Below are 22239 nucleotides of genomic sequence, written 5' to 3' on the forward strand. Positions count from 1 at the left end.
CTTCATCTTGAGCTGAGTCCTGCTCAGATTGCACAGAGTGCTGATTCCAAGGAGTAGTGTGGAGGTGGCAGGGTCCCAGATACACTGTGCTTTGGGGCTGTCGGCCCGGTCAACTCTGCGTCTGAGTGCCAGCAGATTGTTGCACCATTGTCCATTCAGTACCTTGTGGGAACTCCCAGTTAAAGGAAATGCTGCCCTCCCTCACAAGCTCAACACTTCACCTCCCACTGCAGCCTCTCATGCATCCTGCACTCCATACAAGTCACTGCAGAACGCTCCTTCAATTGGCCCTGGATAGCAGAATGAAGCCAACCCATCCAGGGCAAGTTCTTCACCTGGGTCATCAAGGACATCTCTGTGGACACAGAGCACAGACTTCCTGCAGCCAAACCACAGTCACACGGATGACACTGTGACATTGTGCTTTCAGACCCACGTACAAAGACGTGAAAGGAGGAAAAGCGCATGGGTGTATTATTTAACTGAAAGGCATTTCCATTCAATTTATTAGACTTTGTTGCAAAGTATTCTCCTGACACCAGCACAGTTGAAAAGCATTCTCATTTGGCGCAAATAACATACTTAACTGTGCAAAGTCACCATGATGTGGCAGCTGCTGTTACTACTGCACATCCTGCCATGACCTCCCTAAAGCTTGACTGTGGCTAGACACTGTGAAGCTTTCCCCTTAATAATCATAGCCTCAATGCATCAGACCACATGGTTGTAAAATATTAAGTCATGCCACAGCTGCTGCCTTGTCCTGGCAATGGTTGCAGACAGCCCCCATACAGCGATTCTCATTCCCCTGCTTGTTCTACTCTTGCAATACTTATCACAGTCATCCCTGAGAGAAGGTCTTCTATGAGGAGTATAGAAATATGAGGGAGGAGGTAGGCCGAGGGAACACATCTGCTGTATGTTGCCCCTTCTCTAGGAACCCCTCGCCCTTCATAGAGTCACAGAGTTGTATAGCACAGAAGCAGCCCATCATATCCATGCCAATCATTTTGCCTATCTACACTTTGCCCACATTTGGTCCATATTATTCAAGTGCCTGTCTAAATGCCTCTTAAACGTAGTGATTGTATCTGCCTCTACCACCTCCTCTGGCAGCATGTTCCAGATATCAACCACATTCTCTGTGAAAAACTTCTCCCTCAGATCCCCTTTCAATCCCTTTTATGGATTGAAAATGACATAATCAGGTAAAATGACATTATTGAGAAAAAAAAATGACTTGTGCAAATAAACTTGCCACTAAATTCACCAGGTCCATTTGTTACAATTCTACTGGTGATACATCATCAGTTATGCCTCATTGTGTACCCTGAAATGGTCAGTGGTGCAATGGCGTAACATGAACCTCAAATGGAGTCTCATGAGAGAGTTCCCACTGTTGAATGACTGTGGCCTTTAAGGTGAGTGAGTTAAATGTAATTCCCTACCCAATGAATGTCAAACTGATCAACATGTTGTGATATACTGTACTGCTCTATATGCATTATTCTCATCTGCTATGGTTACAATGCAGACTATTGGTGTTAAGTAGCAGGCAGAAGGGTTCAAGGTTTCCACCACTGTTTAGATCTGCAGAGTGGAGCTAATCTAAGAAAAGTGTTTTTGTGCAGAGTTCATTGTTGTTAAGCAAGGTGCCAACGTAATGAGATTTTATGGGTCATCTGTCTGATTATTGGTTTATTACATTGGAGTTAGGGACTGCAGTTTAAAGAGAGTGACTTGGTATGTTCTATTTCATTTTGCAGGCTCCTTATGAAATGCATCCTTTGATCAGGGACTTTATTTTATCCCGTGTGGCCAATGCTTGCCTCAATTGGGTGTGGAAGCTGAGCAGGGACAACCCCACCCCCCAACTTCTGGCTATCTTCTCCTTCTCGCACCTTCTGCTCTCCTCATGGTCCTTAGGCTCTGGGTCTCCTTCCTCTTCTTCTGGCACCAAACGTGATCTTCGATTATCAAGATTATTCAGCATGCAACACAATCCTCCATATCTCTTTGGCATGTACTGCGGAGCACCCCTGGACTTACGCAGGCAACAAAATCTCAACCATGTTCTTCACTTCCATGCAACAGTGGCTCTCATACTTTCAGTTGCTGTGGTTGGAGAGGGCACTGGTGTGAAGGCCCAAGGAAGCAGATTGTAGCCTTTGTCCCTGGATCCATCCTTCTGGGCAATGCCAGCTGCTGAAAATGTCCTGTATTGCAGACTGCCTCAGAATGAAGGAGTCAGGTATGCTTTCCAGAAACATGGCGTTCGCACAAGGAAATTCTTCTTGTGATTCACAATGAAGTGTGTATTTGAAGGAATGGAAACTTTTTCCAGTTCATAACCTGATTGGGTTATTATAGAAAATCCTTTGGTCACATGAGTGCTTGCCAGTGGCTGCCTGCACTCCAGTGAAGCCAGCAATGCTGGCAAATTCCAATGACTGAGATGCTACCTACTTTTCACTGAAATCAAAATCATTTCAATCTGTCCTCTTAGGTTATCTGAGTGATCTCGCTGATGCAGTGTTGAGCAGCAAATTGGGTGGTGTGGGAGAGTTCTGCTGCGATCGCTTGGAAAGTTCTTGTGGCAAGAAAATTGAGAGTCAATGTGGCTTTGACCTCCACGGAGACACCAGTCCAGGGACGAGAGTGTGACCGAAGCTCTTCCCACTGAATGCCACATTTCTCGGTGATGACAGCCTTGGAAAACCCAGGTCTGTGAATGGATTGCTCATCAGGGAGGTCCGGGTGGGATGCTGTGTGTCTGAAGACATTATGGGAGTAGGCTCTTGGCATGGCTTTACCTCCTGCCCCAGTGTTACTGACCCACCCTCGGAGGCCATGGATAGAACAATGCCAGCAGTAAAGGGGCACTGCCCAGCGTTTCACTGCTGAGGCACCTGTGGAATAAGTATTTCAGCAGCTAAATGCTAGAAAAAAAACACTCACTGTTAGTTGCAGCACACTCTGTAGACTTTGGAAGGTGTTTGAGGCAACCTGTAGCCACTTCTGATGGTGCCCAGTCAGGTCTCCTCATGTCAGCAGAGTGTTCCTTGAATGCAAAAAAAGCAACAAGCTATCGCAGTGTACTCCTGGTTCTACTGGCCTGTTCAATGAGGCTTCTGCTCTGATTTATGTTGGTATGAGCCGAAACGTGTGTTACATGAGCGATGCTGTCATTTGCTGTGCGCCCGATGATAGGAAAACATCAGAGCCACTAGAGTGAAAAGCATCCTCTCCAATTTTGTGTCTGGTGTGATTTCACCCGGAAATGATCACAATCCAATCTGCTCTGGGTAAACTTGAAATTGGACCATGCAGCATACTCAATCCAGTTTCTAAGCATGTATCACTAATAATCTGCCTCCAAAAGTGTAGCGTTAGAAAGCATACAAAAATAATCAGGAATATGCAACAAAGCCATGTGTTAATAATTTATCGTGGCCAGTCCAGATTTTATTTCATGCGCTCACTATGGATGTCCTTATCTGCAAGTCATACAAATGTAGTACAGCATGCAAGACAGATGAAGTCAATCGTAAATTACTAGATTTATATCCCTTCTAGGTTTATTGCACGGCTGAATTTTTATGGTGCAGCAAGCCTTTGGCCTGTGCTATTCCCCAAGCTTGAACATTCTTGGCAGGCCTGTAGTTATCCTACTCACCCCTGGAGACTTGCTGCGGTACTGATTGGCATGCTGCTGAAGTAGATCCAGTGCCTTGGATTCAGCCGCTGGTTTAGTGCTTACATTGGGACTTGTGCTTGATTTCTCTGCTTCCTCTCGGCTGGACATCTTCCCGTAGACAGGGTAGTGAAACCCCGGAGAAAGGTATGCCCCTGTATGTTGACAAGAGACATGGTTGAGGTTTGTCCAGCTTGGTTTTGAATGGGGGGGGGGGGGGGGGGGGGGGGGGGGGATCTAGCACTCTCTAACGAGCTTTTTCCTCTCCTTCCCAGTTCTGACAAAGGATCTTGACCCAAAACATTAACTCTGTTTTCTTCCCACAGATATGGCTTGACCTGCTGAGTGTTTCCAGCTTTTCTGCTTTTTATTTAGATTTCTCGCATCTGCAGTTTTAAAAAATTTTCTTGCAAAGGATTTTCCTGTTTACATTTCCATGTTACACACTGTGCGGTGCTTTCATTATCTAAACTAGCGGGCTGCACTGGTTCTATTTTTAAACCCATTACTGATTCTAGTATTTCATATTTCTTTGGTTAATACTGATAAACAAATACATTATAATAGAGAGAAAGTGCTTATCAATTTTGTACTTCCACACCTGACTTTCAATGTTCAAAAGAAACATGCTTCACAACATCAACTATTATCAGTCATCAGAACTTCTAGTCTTTATTTCTTTTAATTCCACAGTCAGCATAAATGACCTACCTGGGTAACTGTGCATTAGCACTGGAGACACTGCTCGATAGGCCGGGTCATATATTTGTGAATAAGGATTATAAGCGTGCAGATACTGAATGTAAGACTGATGCTGATTCATTGGCGATGAGACAGCAACGCGCGCCCCTCTAGAATCCTTTGCAATGACAGGAGTCTTGCGATCATCACTTTTACTTTTATGTTCCTCCAGTGAGAGGGACTGGGATTCAGCCCTTTTGGCCTCCTTTGGTTCCTCTTTTATGTTGGCTACTGTAACGGGAATGTTGGATATATTTCCCTCTTTGTTGGAGGCTTTGATTGGACTGTCTTCTTTCTGTTTTTTCTCTCGTTCAAAGTCATCTGTTTTTTGCTGTTCCATATATTTAGGTTGGTAAACATAATGATGCCATGCCCGTGTGTCTGGCTCCTGTGTAGAAAGAACATGTCACTTAGACTTCATTTTCCACACCTGATAAAACCTATGCAGTAAATCCCTATATTGCACATTACATGTGCAAATATCAGACAAGTTCATTTTGATGAAACTGTGCAGTCATCAGACTGATTTTTAAATAAAAAGCAATCATGGTTATCTACCATGAATTAAAAGGGACTTTACAACTCATAGGGAGAGCAATTACCAGGGGAGACTCCTCAAACCACTCTCCATCAGATCTGCAGGAAATAGAGATCCTGACAGATACTTTTCTAATTATATATTTTTTTATTCTGTGCAGAATAGAACCAACAGGAATCCAATTACACTTTGATAACTAGCTCCATTCAACCAGTGCCCTAAAGTGTATATGTATAACAAACTATAAACATTCTGCAGGTGTCTTGGAATTGACGCAGGGTGCAATTGAAAAAGTGAGGTAAGGTCCTTTAACACAAGGTCCTTTAACACTTAATCAATTATTGACTCAAAGCTTCTGATCTGCATTTGCTAGAAAAGGTCACAGAGGAGTAATACATAGTTTAAAATGGTCATTTCAATAATGTTTTGATATATTGTCACTTCCATACATACCTTTGAAACCATTGTGCATGTATACACTTAACTTTCATTTCAAAACTTATTTAGAAATTAGTGTTCCTTTAGACTTGGTAGTTTATTCACGTTGCAAGACCTCAAAGCCTGAACATATTTTTATCAAGTCATCACTCTTAAGCTTTCTCGGTCGAGGGAGCAGCAACACTGAATTCCCTCATCCTCTTCCTTCCCAGTGTCAATTGCAATACCTCTATCATTGTTGGCAGCAGAAGTCATATTTAATCTCCTGTATTGTCTCAACCTATGTGCCTGTGATGCTGCTGCAAGCAAGATTTTCATTGTACCTGTACCTCACCAAACTTGTGCATGTGACAATAAACCTGACTTCTTATTATGCAGAGCTTCTTCTGTGGCTTTTTCCATTTGATTCTCCACCCTTAATGACTACTATTTCATAGATCATAGAAATGGGCCCTTTCAACCCACGTTGTCCTATCTACGCCAATCCCACAATGGCATTCGGCCCAAATCTCTCTACGCCTTTCCTATCCAGGTACCTGTCCAAATGCCTTTTAAACATTGTAATTGTATCTGCATCCTCTGGCAGCTTGTTCCAGATATTCACTACCTTCTGTGAAAAACTTATTTCTCAGATCTCCTTAAGTTTCTTCCCTCTCAGCTTAAACTTGTGCCATCTACTTCTAGACTCCCTGCCCTGAGAACAAAAATCTATCTATCCTATCTCTGCCCCTTGTATCTTTATAATCGTCTATATGGTCAACTCTCAGCCCTCTACATTTCAGAGAGAATAAACCCAGCCTATCCAGTCTCTCATAACTACAGCCCTCCATTCCAGGCAACATCCTGACCTTCAAACCATCCATTTGTCACGTTCTCCCTTATCCCACTGTATAGTTTTGTTCCACAAATTCTAATGTTAATGCCCTTCATAAATACCAGATTATCTTAAGAAAATGTTGTAACACTTATAAACCTCAGCCCACAAGCTTGAGGTATATTTACCCACTAACCACTTGGAGAGCAGTATTTATTTTTACATAAAAATTCAGAATTGATAACATTAGCGCTTGAGTATTTCTGACATCTTCAGCTGCCCACCTGTTTGAAGCGCAGGGTGGGATCCACTCCTGTCTGTTTCATAGAGTCCATGACAGACTTCATTTCCACCGCTTCCTTGATGAGCTGGTGATTCTCCATTTGCTTGGCTTTAAGCCCATCAGTTGCCAGTTGTTGCTGCATCTGTGATTTCACAACCTCATCCGGTTTGTTTGCAATCCCGGGCTTTGAGGAATCTGACAGCAAGAAAGCGTCCTTGCCCTTTGTGCTGTTTTTGTTTGGCTCTGGGGTGGAAGGAGCTTTTGAGATTGTAGCAGTTGGGATATTTTTCTGCTTTAGCTCCTCTTTTCCCAGTTCCTTTTGCTGGCCTTCCCCTTTTCTTTCATTGTCCCTCCCTACCTGCTGCAGTTTCTGCTCTGCAAACCTCTGCTCTTCGTAAAACTTCTCATACTGCTGTCTGTAAGAAGGATTTGTCATGATTGACTTCTGGTCAACGTAACACAGCCCATATGCATACTGTCCATAATAGAGTGACTGAGCAAGTGCTGGGTGTCTTTGTGTAATGACGGATTGATGCTGAGCTTGAATATTTACTGTACTCGCGTCATTTTTCTTAACGTCCAAAACCTCTACCTTGTCCTTCTTCTCAGTGTCTTCTTCCATCTCTTTTTTCACTTTGGTGCTCTGGGATGTGGAGGTGTTCCCTGTTGTGGTGCTACTGACCTGACTGGGGTGCATGTAATTTGGGGAATAGTAAGGCTCATAACCATGGTAAAAAGGGGAATGAGTCTCTTTGCTTTGCGCTGGCTGAGAAGTGGCTGAGGAGTGAGTTTTTACAACAGTGTCCTTAGAGGAAATTGTATCTGCAGGAGAATTAGTCTTTGATCTGATGCTCTCTGATCTGCTGTCAGAGCCTCCGTCATCAGCTGCATCAGAAATGTCCGAGTAAGCGGGGCTGTTAGTTTTGGTCGCGGTCCCGTCACCACCATTTTGTGTTAAAACGTGTAATGGCGTCATGGGAGATTGTCCATTAACCAGACTACTGCATTCCAGCCTACAGGCACTCCCGATAGAAGGGCTGGGAGCATTGTCGGTGAATGTGTAAACCTTGTCAGCCTCAGCTTTAATGCTGGCCATCCTGCTCTCCTGAGAGTCACACAAACCATTCACAAGCACTTCATTCTTATTGAGATGTTCTTTTAAAAAGTGTGCAGCCAGCTCTTTTGCGGAAGCCTTTAAATCCTCAGGTTTCCCTAGCTTAGAGTCCATCTTTGGGCTGACTGTCTCTTTGCCCTCTTTGTCTTTTAGTTTTCGCTTCTCTTTCTTCTTTTTATCCTTGAGCGAGGACAGGGCTGGGTTTACTGTGCTAGGCTCTCCCATAATTGTGGGCTTTGGTTGAATAGGTTTCAGTGGTGGGCTCTTTGGTGTTGCCTGGACAACTGTTGTAGTAAGAGAGGGCAGCCCTGGTATTGTTCCTGCAGTGGTGGTTGTGAACGTAGCGGTGGGAATAGCAATCAGTTGTGGCGGGGGAGGTGCAGGAGCAATAGGTCTAGTTGTCTTCAGCTTCGATAACGTTTTGTCCACTTTTCCACTGCTGTTCTTTCTGCCTTTTTCTTTTTCAACCAAGTTTTTCTTATCTATCACTCCTTCAACCTCAAGTTTTGGCATTTCTGAAGCTGAGCCACCATCAGGGACTGAGCAACTTTCCAAAGCTGCTGTCATATTAGAAATCACAGGCAGGTTACTCAGGTCACTGTTCAGACCTTTCTTTTTGCTAGTGTTTTTCCCGGATTTCGAGTTGACTGCAGGGCTTTGAGCATTGTTAGTGATGTCCCGGCGTCCCTTAGGTGTCCCTGGGGTGCTGATGGAAATGGGTGACTGCGGTGCTTTTACCTGCTCATAACCCAGCCCAGTGCCAGGAAGCAAAGTGCCGTTTCCAGTTTCAGACGGTTCAACACCAATTGCTACATTATTCAGAGCCTCGTCACAATCTGACATTTTGTCTTCGATGTCAGGCTCAAATTCCAGTTTATTTTCAGGATCTAAATGTGCATGAGCCTGGTGGTAGCGCAAACCATTGATGTGTTTGTACTTCTTGCTGCAGTTTGGATGGGGACAGTCAATCAGTACTGGGGAAGAGCAACCCTGTTCTACAAACATGGGCTCTGGCTTCCCTTGTGGCGTAGTGGGAGTGCTTCTGGAATTTGTGCGGACCCGCTTCCCGGACTTGGTGTCCTCAGAACTAGAGTTTAGGTCCAGTTCCATGGGAGGCTTGTTCTTCCTTTTATTAACGGGCGAGGGGCTTGTTTTCACATCCTCCACCGTACAATTAGGGGGTGTCCTGCGACCATTCGAGTTAAGACTGCCCCGCCGCCCTTTCCCATTGGCACCACCACCCCTGTTCTTGCTTTGCATGCCTCTGGACTCCATGAAGCCAGTATCATTTATTGGAGCATTAGCAACAGAGCGTGCCCTTTTCCCTCGGCCTCGACTGGCTCGCATTTCAAGGTCACTTGTGGGCGATTCACAAAATCTGTGGAATGTAAACATTTCAAATCAGTATCAGCATGAACTGGTTTGTATACATTGGAGCTCAGTCAAAAGGAAAGGAAACAGAGAAAGCTGCTTCTGATAGAACTTTTAAATGAAGTTCAGACGCGCCTGTAGATCCCATGTATCTTTACGATGCACTTTCATTATTTTCACAGAATTACGGAAACAAGGCCTCCAGTCGCACTAACCATCAAGCACCTCTTTACGCTAATCCCACACTAGTCGCATTTTATTCTCCCCACATTGCCACCAACTCCACCCTCCCCCCAGCCCCGTCAGATTCTACTACTCATTGACACACTAGGGGCAGTTTACAGTGGCCAATTAACCTTTAGAATGTGGGAGGAAACCCATGCAGTGACAAGGAGAATGTGCAAACTCCACAAAGACAGTACCAGAGGTTGGGATTGAACCCGGGTCACTGGAGCTGTGAGGCAGCAGCTGTACCACCCACTCCTTCTTGTGAAAGTTGGTTGGCAATGATTCTATAATCTTTAAAGATATGATAGAACAAAAGACTGCCCAGTTTCCTGATAGGAAGACTGTGAGATAAATGGTTAGCTCTGGCTCTTTAACTCTGTGAACTGGATCCAAACCCAGTCCAGATGGAACAGTGAATGATCTCTCTGTTGCTGTTAAATTCCTGCATCAAACGAGTTTGGCTAATTTCAACATTGGGAGTGCCTCAGAAAGTAAAAGTGCAATACACTTTGACTGCTGCTGTTAAACTGGAAGCCATACGTGGTGCTGAACTAGTAGAGATTGATCAGAGACAATCAATGCGATCCGACAGTCAAAACGCCTAGCAAGCTGTGTTGTTGAATTGATAGAATATTCTTCAGGGACTAACGTGCTGAACTGTACAGTGCTCTGGTCAGGCTGCACCATGTGTACTGTGCCCAGTCACTGACACTTGAGACTAAGAGCCACAAATCCACATGGTAGACTCAGAGGGCTAAGTCATGAGATATTTCGGAAAAATCCTAGACTAATCAATCTTCAATGTAGGAAAATGGAAGGAGACCACAGAGGGATATCTAAAGAATCAAAGAGAATAATCTTGAGCACACCTTTGTGCACCACCACAACTCAACAGGGAGACAAAAGTACAAACTAAGCAAAGAAACATGTACAACTATGTTTTATTTAAAATGCAAAGATCTTTCAGGAAGCAGTGGAATTAAAAGTCATCATTATAAAGGCAGTTAGATTATGTAACAGGGTGATCAGAGGTTCCAATGGAAAAGGAACTCAGTGGGATGAATTGCCTCCCTACGTTGTTAAGATGTACCAAACATCCTTTCTCTACTTATTGATGATTCTAGGAACACATGTCTGGTAACATGCACTCAGAAAACCAGAAAAAATATCTAAATGAATGCAGAGCATATTTTGCCCCATTTGGTGTATTTTCTGTGAAGCAGTTTTTTTCCAAATCGTATTTATTTCACGTTCTTCTACACATAAATTAGAAATCATCCAACATTATCCTGAATTACAGCAAGACCTTAAACACACACAATGTGGGCTTACCTTGGAGGAGCCCAGTCATGCTTTGTGCAGTCCAATAGTGTGCCTACATAGGTCTTATTTCGCCAGGTCACATTTACCACCAGGACACCTGCAATATAAAAAAAAATTTTAAAAATCACTCATATTTACAATCCATTTATCTCATCCCTCAAAGCACACTTAACGCACATTTGTTTTCCAAGGCTGTGGCTTTGCATTCTTCCTTTTTCTGGCTTCACTGACCTCAAGTCAAGACCACAGGAAATTGTTTTTTTTAGTGTGTAATCGAGATACGGCTGACAGAAGGAAACGGTTCTTGCCACGTCCTGCTGTAAAACGGCAACACTCACCTCTTAATTTTTGCTATTATTACATGTAATTGCTTTTGCTTGGCAAGCTGCCAGCACACACTGAACCAGTCTACAGAACTAAAAAGCTGAACTGGCTGTGGGTAATCTGTGAACTTCTTTCAGTTTTTGCTGAATTGGAAGGTGAGGTAGTGGGGAGAGGGGTGGGGGACGTTGGTAGTGATTGAGGAGGGAAAGCCAAATACTTCTCCTTTTCAGAGATTTACATCAGTCAATCAAACTGCTTCTCAAAGCTCTCATTCACGGCTCCTTGATTCAGCCAGTGAAATCCTGCCAGACAAAGGTTTTTTTTCCCCATAATAAAAATCAATGGAATTACTTCTGCTGTAAAATGATTTGAAAGCATCTTATGCACAAATTACTAGTACCTGCCGGATGAAACAAAATAACAATCTTCAAACTAAGATTTTAAATATGAATGTGGTGAGCACCATTATATATAATTCAGGGAAAGTGATTAAATAGCACTCAACAGAACAAAAATCATTATTCAAGTTATTCTCCAAAATTAGCTTTTATCCATTAGCTATCCTACACGTAATCTTGGTTAACGTGAGTAATTTTATACAAATCCCTTATCCTTCTCCTGCTGTTTTTACTGTAGTGTACAAAGTATACAATGGCTGTCCTGCAGTAAAACTGACTGCGGGCTTTTTTTGTCTAATCAGTTAGAATTACACATCATCGCTATTATGGTTTATTTCTCACATTCCCTTCACTACACAATGATAATTTCTTCCCCCCAGGAATTACTGGAGAGAGATAACTCTTCATTCAAGGGCCAATTCTATTCACATCAGTTTTTTCATACTTTCAGAAATATGTGGGAAAATTTGTTTTTAAAAAATGGAGACACAAGAGACAGCAGATGCTGGAATCTGGAGCAATGAACAAATTGCTGGAGGAACTCAGCAGGTCCAGCAGCGGCTGTGGGGGGAAAGGGATTTCCTTGATTTGTCCTGGTCTAGGGTCTTGACCGAAACATTGGCAATTCCTTTCCTCCCATAGATGCTGCTCGACCTGCTGAGTTTTTTTTTGTTTTTAAAAATACTGACAACGCATTGTGCTGCATTTAATTTATAGTGAGAAATGTGAATTAATTTGCCTGTTTCAAAACAGAAATTTTGAACTTCCAGATCTTCTCTGTAGATATTTTGTCAGGATGTACGTCAAAGCCTGTTACCTTCACACCCTTCAATTATCAACAACTCCATCCACACTGAATAAAACCACAAAACATCCTGCCAGCCACATAGAAGGAAGGAACCTTCACTAACCCAGCTCCCCAAGGACCTATAAACAGAACAAACCTGTAGCTTAATTCCCTTGAGGGCTGACAAAATGCTACTGTGGGGAGGAATCTAAACACAGTAGTGTTTTATTCTTAAGTGACACTGGTGGATTTTACTGGATGAGGAAATGATGCAGCTACAAAACAATCCACTGATAATGTGTCAGTGATCAGCTTTTCTGCAACTGCCCTCCCCCAAATAAACAATAAATATCCCATCTGGAATATCCATGAAATGATGGGATTCTCATATCAGCTGGTTTTCACGTCCTTTCACAGTGCAACCCAGGGTAACACAGATCTTTCAGCTGTGTTAAATTCTTGAACATATCAACAATATTTACATCACTAATGCATTTGTATCGCCAGAGGGTTTTTTTCTTCTCTCTCGACCCATCCCAGAAAGAGATTGCTAGATCCAGTCACAACTAACTGCAGTAGTGCAGCTGTGGCAAAAGAAAGAAAGCTAAACATAAATGTATAATTAAAATTTCCTTTAAAAAAAGCTTTAGAATTTTTTTTTAGGAAAAGAGAAAGGGACAAGCAAGCCCATTCAAGAGCCGGGGCAATAAAATTGTGAAGACGAAAGACCAGTGAAGACACTTAACATTTGTCTGCAGTGAAAGCCTTTGTTTAAGCATCTCCCTTCAGGGTTACGCATTGCCAAACCAAAGCTGCCACTTCATTGGCTCGCTCCTGCTGGGAGCACTGCAAGCTGATTGGTCCTTTCTCAGCTCTGCAGCACAGAACACAAAGAAAAAGGTTTCTTGAAAGAGATGGGTGCATGAAAGAAAATACTGCAGCACCATAAGCAAAAGAAAAATGTTTCCAATGGCTTAAAAGAATTCAAATGGGGGCTCAGCAAAGGAATCCTTGCTCTTTAAAAAAATGGCAATGTTCGCTCCTGACATAAAGGCCAGCCTGTCCCTCCTGGAATTGCATCAAACATGAGTCTAATGGTTGATAGTTCAATCGACCAGAGAAGGAGAAAAAAAAGGCTTGATCAATTGGAACTGCTGCCAAGAACTGTGAATCAAATTAACCTTTTCTCTCATAGTCGCAGCTAACGATAAATCAACACCCAGGTCGCAAGCCAGCACCTTATCCAAATCGAAGATTTTCTGTAGAAACCAGCGGAGCAGCAACTTATTGTCGGAGGAGTGGTGCCAGCCTCGGAATTCCAAACATCCTCACGTAAACAGCCTCTGACCTTTTCCTTAAACTGCTAGGGGTTTAGTGAAGCATGCCGCGAAGCGCCATGCCTTCTTAACCACAGGACTCATAAAAAATTACACTGTTAAATTACAGCCATGAACACGGCACACTGAGGCCCTGTCAGAGCTCCACTCAACACTTTCAATCTGTTACCTCTGACAAATTTAGCAGTCCAGCGCAGTAAAGAATCCTTTAGTTGCTTGCAGACCAAACAACCGTAAATGCTTCTCAGTATTTAGATAATGTCAAGACAAATAAAGCTTTATGGAAAAGTGCAGACTGCCAAGTCTGTCCTGCTTTCTTAAAGGCAAACATGAACTGACTACAAAAACATGTTTTTCTCTAGTGATGGACTGCACGAGGTAATATCTGAACACAAGGTGAGAACTTGCAGAATTTTTCGTATGTGGAAAAACCCCAGTAAAATTCACTGCAGGAAAATCGAGGTTTATTTTTAGATTAAAGCTTTTTTTTAAATGTGTGGAGATATCTGTGCTGAATGAACAGTGAAGCTTCTGCTCACAGTACTAAATTCCTAAGTAAACAGGCAGTGGGTGAGTTTGATGGACACTTCCAGTTAAAAGTTTTAATATTGTAAAAGAATTAAGAGCATGCACAGTCCAGCTCTTACTTTTTTCTTATATTTTCCCTTCAATCATCATTTTGCAGTATACATTGTTAAAGCAGCTTTTTAATGCAGGTGGTGTAATAAGGAATGGGACCCATCAATCACCTAAACCACAGGATGGGAATGGAAACAAGTCATCCTCCACCCCAAGGGACTGCCTAAGAAGGAAGAATAAGGTGCAGCCAGAGGCAACTAACAAGGAGCAATCTCTCACAGGTCTGACCTGGCCACCGTTGGGATAGTGGAAAGATTTGAAAACATTGTTCTGCAGTACAAAAGAGCAACATATTTCCTGCTGCTTAATGCAGCCTACATTGCAGCAGTGACTACACTTCAAAAGCACTTCATTGGCTGTAAAGCACTAAGTCGCTTTATAATTGCAAGTCTTTCTTTCCTTTATTAAAGCAAACCTGCTTCAAAAGGCCGGCTAGGCATTTTGTTTTGGACAATATTCCAAGCCCCAGGGAACTGCACTACCTGGGAGAGGCGGCTGTGTGAGGTTTCACAAGTAATAACATGAGTGGATTTGGGGATAGCTACACAATGGTGAGAAGCAGCTGCAGCAACTCTTTACTCTCAGGGCATTAAAGTGATTGATTTTGCTCTTGTGCTACTGCTCCGGTCTAAGTTTGGATGGAGGGCCCAGCATGACTCCTTGGAGATGTCATGGAGTCACAGAGCTGCAGAGCATAAAATCAGGACCTTCGGCCCACTGCATCTATGCTGACCATCATGCCTATCTTTACTAATCGCACTTCCCTCTCTGCCTTGTTCATTCAAGTACCTGTCAAGATGCCTCTTAAATGTTGTTTCTGTTCCTGCTTCTGGAAATTCATTCCAGATACCAGCTACTCCATGTGTGAAACATTTATCCCTCAGATCCCCTTTACACCTCCTCCCTCTCACCTTATACCTATGCTCTCTAGTTTTAGACCCCCTTATCATGGGGAAAAGGTACTGGCTCCCTCTATGCCTCTCATAATTTTATACAAGTCAATCACGTCACCTCTCGGCTTCCTTCACTCCAGGAACAACAGACTTAGCCAATCCAATCTCTCCTGATAACTCAAGCCCTCCAATCCAGGCAACATCCTTGAGGATCTTTTCTTTGTCTTCACATGGTGTGGTACCCTTTATTTGACACTGCAGAGAGTGTAACCTGGTGTGGTTTCAAACTAGGTATAAACTGCATCCTTCCACTTGCTTTTTGAAGCTAATGGATATAAGTGTAAGGGTTTAGAATATGAGCATTACATCTAAAATATGGTTGAAGGTCTAGCAGCATTGCCCAAGTCTAGAAATAAGTGGCAGCAGCACTTCGAATCACCCACCCCAATTGAACCTCACCCTTTAGTGCAAATATACCCCCCCCCCCCCCCACTTTAGCCTTTCTTCCACAATCCAGCCATACATATAGTTTCTGCCCACTAAACATCAGATCTTATGGAGGGCCAGGAAAGTTCGATTCTGGGTCATTTGTCCTCAACAAAATGTTGGGAAACTTTGTTGCAAGGTGGAACAAGTAGTTTGGGAGCTACTTGGTTGCAGTAATTCTGAAATTGCTGTGGAATTTGGGAGTTAGCATTTTGTGCTCTACCATTCTTAAAAGCAGCCATATTGGTGGTTACAGTCGGTGATATTTGGAAAAGTAGCGCATTGGAAATATCATACAAAAAGCACATTCATATGATATTATGACCTGCTGCCTTACGTCAACTCTGCTATACTACCAATGTGCCAGCAATGTTTACTTACAATAATGCATATATTGCTGTTTTGCATAAGACTGTTAAATAAATGCCTGGGAAGAATGCGTAGCAGAAAATTGAGCAGGGAGATTGCACAACTGGAATAAGCACAACCAAGTCTGTGATCCTCCCCGCCTGATCTTCCTTACAGCCACCCCAATTACTTAAAAACTGAGTGCACAAGAGGGAAGTCTGCATCCTGTAAAGATGGTGAAAGCTAGGTACAGATGGCTGCCTTATGTCTCATATGATTGGTGGTTCTCTGAGTACCATACCTTATCAAAGCACTGCACTGTTAGAAGTAATTCTGCTGGATTGTCCAAATCCTTTGGTCAGAGAATCACCAGTTATCACTCAGCGACAAACTACCTTGAGTACAAATGGTGATTAGTAAGCCCTTGTAATGTGAAGGACAAAGCTTATCTGTACAAATAACATGTTGCAGTACAGTGGAGGGCAACTGCACAAGGAGAAAGAGAATGAAACACTTTATGCTCTGGAGCACGTTGTGCCATAAATTGTAGGGCTGACTCTACCATTTGTCTTTTGTGAAGGGGTAGATAAATGCTGCTGGATTATTACTGACTGTCTCATAACTACATTTGTTAGTGCAGCAAAATGGAAAAGGAAGATTTAAGAATAATGCAACACTGTAAACATTTAGTTATGATGGAATTGAACCCCATGCTTTAGCAAATGAAAAAATAAGTTCAATTTGCCACAAATTTTTTTCATGTGTGATTAAAGTATTGAGAAATGATTGTGCAATTTAAAACTATTTACCCAGTGATCAAACATTCTTTGAGTTAAAATTTCAGAATCATGCAGCATTTTGGCATTCAGGTAATTTGGGTGCTTTTCAATGGAAACAAGAGGATTCCTACTCCACACATCTGCAGGTTCTTATGAAACCAACAACAAGAGCCTTTAAGTGTCCAGATGTACGTACCAAGGGAAGGGCTGCACTGTGATTACAAGACAACATCCTGGAGAGCCCAGCAAACTTCACCAGCAGTACAGTGTGTCAGCTGTGGCTTGGCTGACAGCACTCCTACTGTGTCGGAAGGTTCTGAGATTAACTCTTATGTTAGAAAACTAAACACAGAAATTGAGGCTTGTGACGGAGTACTGCACTGGAGTAGGTGCTAACCTTGGGATGTGATGATAAAAACTCTTCTTTTCTCTCAGGTGGGTGTTTAATAAAAAACAAAACAAAAAATGCTGGAAACACTCAGCACATCAGCATCTGCGGAAAAAGAAACAGTTTTGGGTTGAAAATGCTTCTGTCAAAAGAAGGTTGTTTGAAGAAGATCCTGGGAGCTATCACTGGTGACCCATTCCTCAATCGATATTTCTGAAACAGATTCTTGGCTTACTGATTTTGGGAGCTCGTTGAGTGCAAATTGTCTGCTGCTCTTCTTACAACAGTGACCAAAAATATTTAATTAGCTGTAAAGTGCTTTGGGACATTCTAAAAGGGTTGCAAGAGATAAATGAATGTTAGTATTTTGTTCACAATCAGGACAAGGGTTTCACAATGTTAACTAGACAGCTTTAGGTCACAAGTTAAGTCCCAGAGCTCAATGTTTTTTGGTTCAGAAGAGGAGATATTAACTGGTGACTTTCCTGATCATGAGTGATATTCAGTGTTTTCAGCTAAAAGTGCATTGTGTGTTTATGTGGAGTGTGATGTCATCAGCTATCAAAAAGTCTGCCAGTACAGTTGAATACTATTTACTTGAGCTGAATAGCAAAGGGAGATAATATCAGAGCAAAGTCAATATCTTCATCAGAAAAGCAGCAAGGGAAAACAAGCTCAAATCTCAACAAGTACTCAAAAACCCAAAGCAGTGACCTCTCACTTCTGGTCAGTACACCGGCTACTTATTTAACCAATATTTCCTACTATCCTTAAATTCTAAAAAAAATTGCAATATTTATAGCCCTCCAGGACAATCAACAGATCTCTTTTAAAAAGGCAGCATTCACCAAAGTCCCCACCTGTCTCTTATACATTTACATGGTGTACGCAACTGAAAAATTGCCACTAGCCACCAAAGCAACATTTGTTAACTGTCAACCCTCCCCATTTTTATCAGTTATTATCAAATGATACTTGTTCTTGGCTACAGAGAACACTATCCACTGAAACAAACTCCAGCTCAAAAAGGAAAAGTGTATGCCACTGGGGACTGTGTGTTCCAATGCACCAAGATTTCCATCACTGTCACATCTCTGCAGCCTTTGTTCTGCTGCATGATGTGTAGTATTGATCCAAAAAAAATCATTGCTGTCCTTATAAAAAAAGTACATTCAGGCATATTCATTGCTTAAAGCAAAAAGGCAAGTATGAACAGATAGCCAACACAATACAAAAGGCCTTGGAAACCCTACTGGTCTCCCAATGCATGCACTTGCAGCCAATTATTCTGTGGGGTGGGGCTGAAGCCTGGAAACAATGTTAAGAAATTTACTGCATGTTCAGATAAGATCCAAGTTAAATCATTCCTTTCAGCTACAAGATCTGCAATCCCTAATCACTCGATTACCTTATCTCGACAAACCCACAATCACAGCTCCAATTTACCCACAACTTTAAAATACAGCTTGTGTGTCAGCACTGAAAATTAACTTTGGATCCCTGATAGGTATAAGACAAGCACATTTGGCAGAATGTCTACATTGTGTTTAACAATTTGCACCACATCATGTTTTCTTTAACAAATATATGAGCTTTAATTTACATGGTTCTTCTAATTTCTTTAGTATGTCCTGAAGTGCTTTTCAACCATAGATTCAACCCTTTTTCAAGTGTTTTCAGTTATTTTATTGGCTAATGTGGTTGCCACTGCAAGGTTTCACAAACACAAAATGAGTCGAGTGAACAGGTAACCTGGATGTTTCAAGCAGTCCTGTAAAGCTTCAGATACACAGTTGTTTCAGTCAGGCGGGTTGCTATGATTGACCTCAAAATCATTGAGCTGGAAAGAATACAATGGCCAGGGTTCCAGTTTCTAATGGGTTTACAGTGACCTCTCATTGCAGATACTCTCACACAACTACCAGCCAACCATGGAGTCAGGCTTGGCTGTGAAACCGTCCCAGCTGGATTGCGCACCAGATCTAAAGCATGGAGTATCGCAACAAGCACTGCCAGAACATGTGCGTTCATAACTAAGCAGCGTTGAGCCTTCAGACCAGGGTACATAAAAGGAGAGAACTGAAATGGAGGTAGAGGGTTGTTGGGTTGAGAAGGATACAGATAGAGACTATATCTTTAGGAGCCTAACCTTCAGCCTGCAGCTATGCATGATCCCTGAACTGTGCTAATCCAGCACTCAATAGTTCAAGCAATCCAGTTATACTTGCTAGATTGCTCCTTTTGAATTTTGCTGGTCTAGAGGTTTGGAAAGAGCCATTGTATCATTCAGATCTTGTGAATAATGCATAAATCAAAATTCCCCCAGTATCAGCAATGTGAAATATGTGCAAGTCAATGAAAACATGGATTTGAGCTTTGAAAATGGAAATTGGGATGCCATGGTATGCATTTTTGTCATGGATTACAAACGTTACCAATTCTTAATTGGCAAAAATGGTCACATTAAGGACAAATGAAAAATAAGTTGTGAATTCTTTCTATTCCTCTTGATTGACAGCCATTGAAGTTTCTTTACATATTAACCACCCCTTTTTGGCAACTGCCCCCAGAGTTGAAACTGAAAATGTTGTTCAAATTACACCATCTTCCAAATGCATTGTCCAGTTCTTGGGAATGACTGACACTCAAGCCATGAAGTTCTGGAACAGAACTCTGAACTACAAACTGCTGGGGCATGATAAAACACAGGAACCTCATAAATCAGAAGATAAGTACATGATTTTTAAAATGAAGTTATATTGCAAAGGCACCTCACAATAGTATTTTTTGTGTTCCTCAAAACTTTTGATAAATGCCACACTGAAATTAGACCTCTGCCTCTTAATAGTTTTAGTCTGATCTCTATCCAGTTCAAGCCCTTTACCAACAGTCATGTTCTTTCATTTCAAATTCAGAAAGCCTTTTGATTAATCCCATGAGCTGACCTTTAAACTTCTCTTCAAGGACTTCCACTCTCTGTAAATCACAAATCACACGCACAATTGAATATCAATATCCTATCCATATTAATAAGCTTCATTGTGTTCCTTGGAGGAGTGGGAACTGGTAGCATGCCAAAAGCTACCTCCACCTCCACTCTGTAGCAGTGGAAACCATGACTGTGCTTTCCTCCAGCTTTCCCTTGCTGCTACCCTTCTACGCTGCTGCACATCAATTATCATGAACATTCACATGTCAGGTTTACATCTCCTCTGTCATGGTTACTTCCTGCCATGTCATTAATTACAAGATCACTGACATGGTTTATTGCAAAAGATTTTGCGCTGTTAATGACCAAAGCCCGACTGCCAGGAGCTGAATCCCTTCTTTCTCATTGACACTCACACAATTCACATAAGTTGGTATCTCAGTGGCTTCCAAATACATTCAAATACAAACACACATACATGCACACACATGCACATGCACACGCATGCACAACACACACATGCCACACACACACATCACACACGCGCGCACCACACACACATACACACCACGCACACACTCACACACACATATTTAAAATATAGGGGAAGACAGATATTATGCTCTGCTTAATAATTTTTGTTCCTTTTTCATACCATGATTGAAGTTTTATCACCCTAAATAACAATCCAAATATATTTTCAGTTTATTTTCTCCAAAATATTTCCTAATTTGTCGATCTGACTGTAATATTTTCACACATTTGTGCTTAGTGAATATAATTGTTTTTCTGAGAAGGTAATAGTCGACACAAGGCGATTAGCTCTTTAACCACTTGTAAAGATGCCGTCCCATCATGCATCTTCACAAGAACCTCTCAAAACCAACAAGTCAGACAAGTTGCTTCAACAATCTTAATATTATTGCATTTTGTTGCATTTTTTTTTAAATAAGACTTCTTTTGAAAGCCTTATTTAACAAAAATAAATTCTGGAACACTAAACTGTTTATGGTTCCAACGTTACAAGGGTTCATAGCTTCCAACATGCCTGAAAGCCCATTAATGTCTTTTTAAAAATGCTGTACAATTTGTGCCAGCCCCAGGCTCTTTTTCAATCAGTTCCAAGCAAAACAAAAAGCATTCATAAGCCCTCTTGGCACCCAGCTGCTGTCTTCCTAAATCAGCACTCTCTTAACCAGGTCTTTATTAACATGGCTAAAGAAGTAACTTGTTTTTAAAATGCAACGCCTTGCTAACCACAGGTTTGAAATCATATTTAAGTCTAACATTCCAAAAAAATTAGAAGAAAAATGGTGTGCCACACTTCCGAAAACATTCTGTGTGTTAATTATGGTGAAAGAGCTCACTGGCTGCAGAGATTTAAACCAAGGCTCTACCTGCTTCTTCAGGTGGATGGACAAGACCTTATGACATCAGAAGAATTCTGCAGATGTCCTGGCCAACAGTTGTTTCTTACCAAGACCACCAGAGGAAAAAAAATAGATTAACTGGTCATTTATCACACTGCCAATTGTGAGACCTTTGTGTATACGTCAGTTGCCATGTTTACCTACGTACCAACAGTGACGGGCTCTTCAAATGTGATTAATTGATAGTGAAATGCTTTGGGACATCCTGAAGATGTGAAAGGCAGGATACAAATTCATCCCTTTTCTTTACACTGCCATCGTGCTTTAACATTTGCTGTCTGCACTTACAGCTTTGCTCAAGTGTCAAAATGGGGAATAACAGTCAAAGCAGCAGAGATTTTGGAGAGCTAATTCTGATACGTTGTATAATGTTTTAAAATGTTTTTTTTCACTATATTCACTTTTCACAAATGATACTACTTGATGAAACCAACTGACAGCCATGACTTCTGGTTTCAAACAAAGGCTTAAACTGAAAACGGCTACTGTACATTTCTTTAGCTTTCACCCATGCACAGATTTGCATGTCTACATTGTGCAGAGTTTACTTCGAACAATATGCAATGGTTTTTCCTGGTTTTTTTAAATAAGAAAATGATAATGTGTGTATACTTTGCACTGGCTCTTCCAGCCTCACTCTATCTGCGTCCCTGCCTTACATTCCTATGTTCTTTATCCTCAGCATATAATTCAAACACAAATACTTCAATCATGTGCTTAGAGACCAGTGCTTTTCTGTAAACAAGACTAATGGAGTGCAACTAATAGACTTCTCCAGGAGTATGGTTAGTTAACAGGTTCTTTGTCAGCAGTCACTGAAGCAAAGTCGCCTTTTGCTTGGATAGTAGAAAAATCACCATTCCCAGAAAAGCCTTCACTTTGCTGGTTACAGATTGACTTGCCTGAATATGTGTCAGCATTATACAATCAACAGCTTATCTTCCTTACAGAGCACAT

The 22239-nt window shown here is 41.9% G+C and overlaps 1 protein-coding gene across 8 annotated transcripts in view; it reads right to left on the bottom strand.

Annotated features, from left to right (window-relative positions):
• znf608 (zinc finger protein 608) overlaps nt 1-22239 on the bottom strand; it is a 77930-nt gene that overhangs the window by 5214 nt on the left and 50477 nt on the right. For 7 of the 8 annotated variants that reach the window (XM_052020357.1, XM_052020352.1, XM_052020358.1 and 4 more), the window contains 4 exons: nt 10554-10641; nt 6510-9000; nt 4406-4823; nt 3677-3849 (listed from right to left, as the gene is read on the bottom strand). In XM_052020357.1, coding sequence (XP_051876317.1) covers nt 3677-3849; nt 4406-4823; nt 6510-9000; nt 10554-10641 — 3170 coding nt within the window. Of the gene's footprint in view, nt 1-2958; nt 3062-3676; nt 3850-4405; nt 4824-6509; nt 9001-10553; nt 10642-22239 lie in introns of all 8 variants that reach the window. The other variant, XM_052020356.1, reaches the window with a different exon arrangement.

Source organism: Pristis pectinata, chromosome 7, assembly GCF_009764475.1.
Source record: "Pristis pectinata isolate sPriPec2 chromosome 7, sPriPec2.1.pri, whole genome shotgun sequence".
Classification (NCBI taxonomy): domain Eukaryota; kingdom Metazoa; phylum Chordata; class Chondrichthyes; order Rhinopristiformes; family Pristidae; genus Pristis; species Pristis pectinata.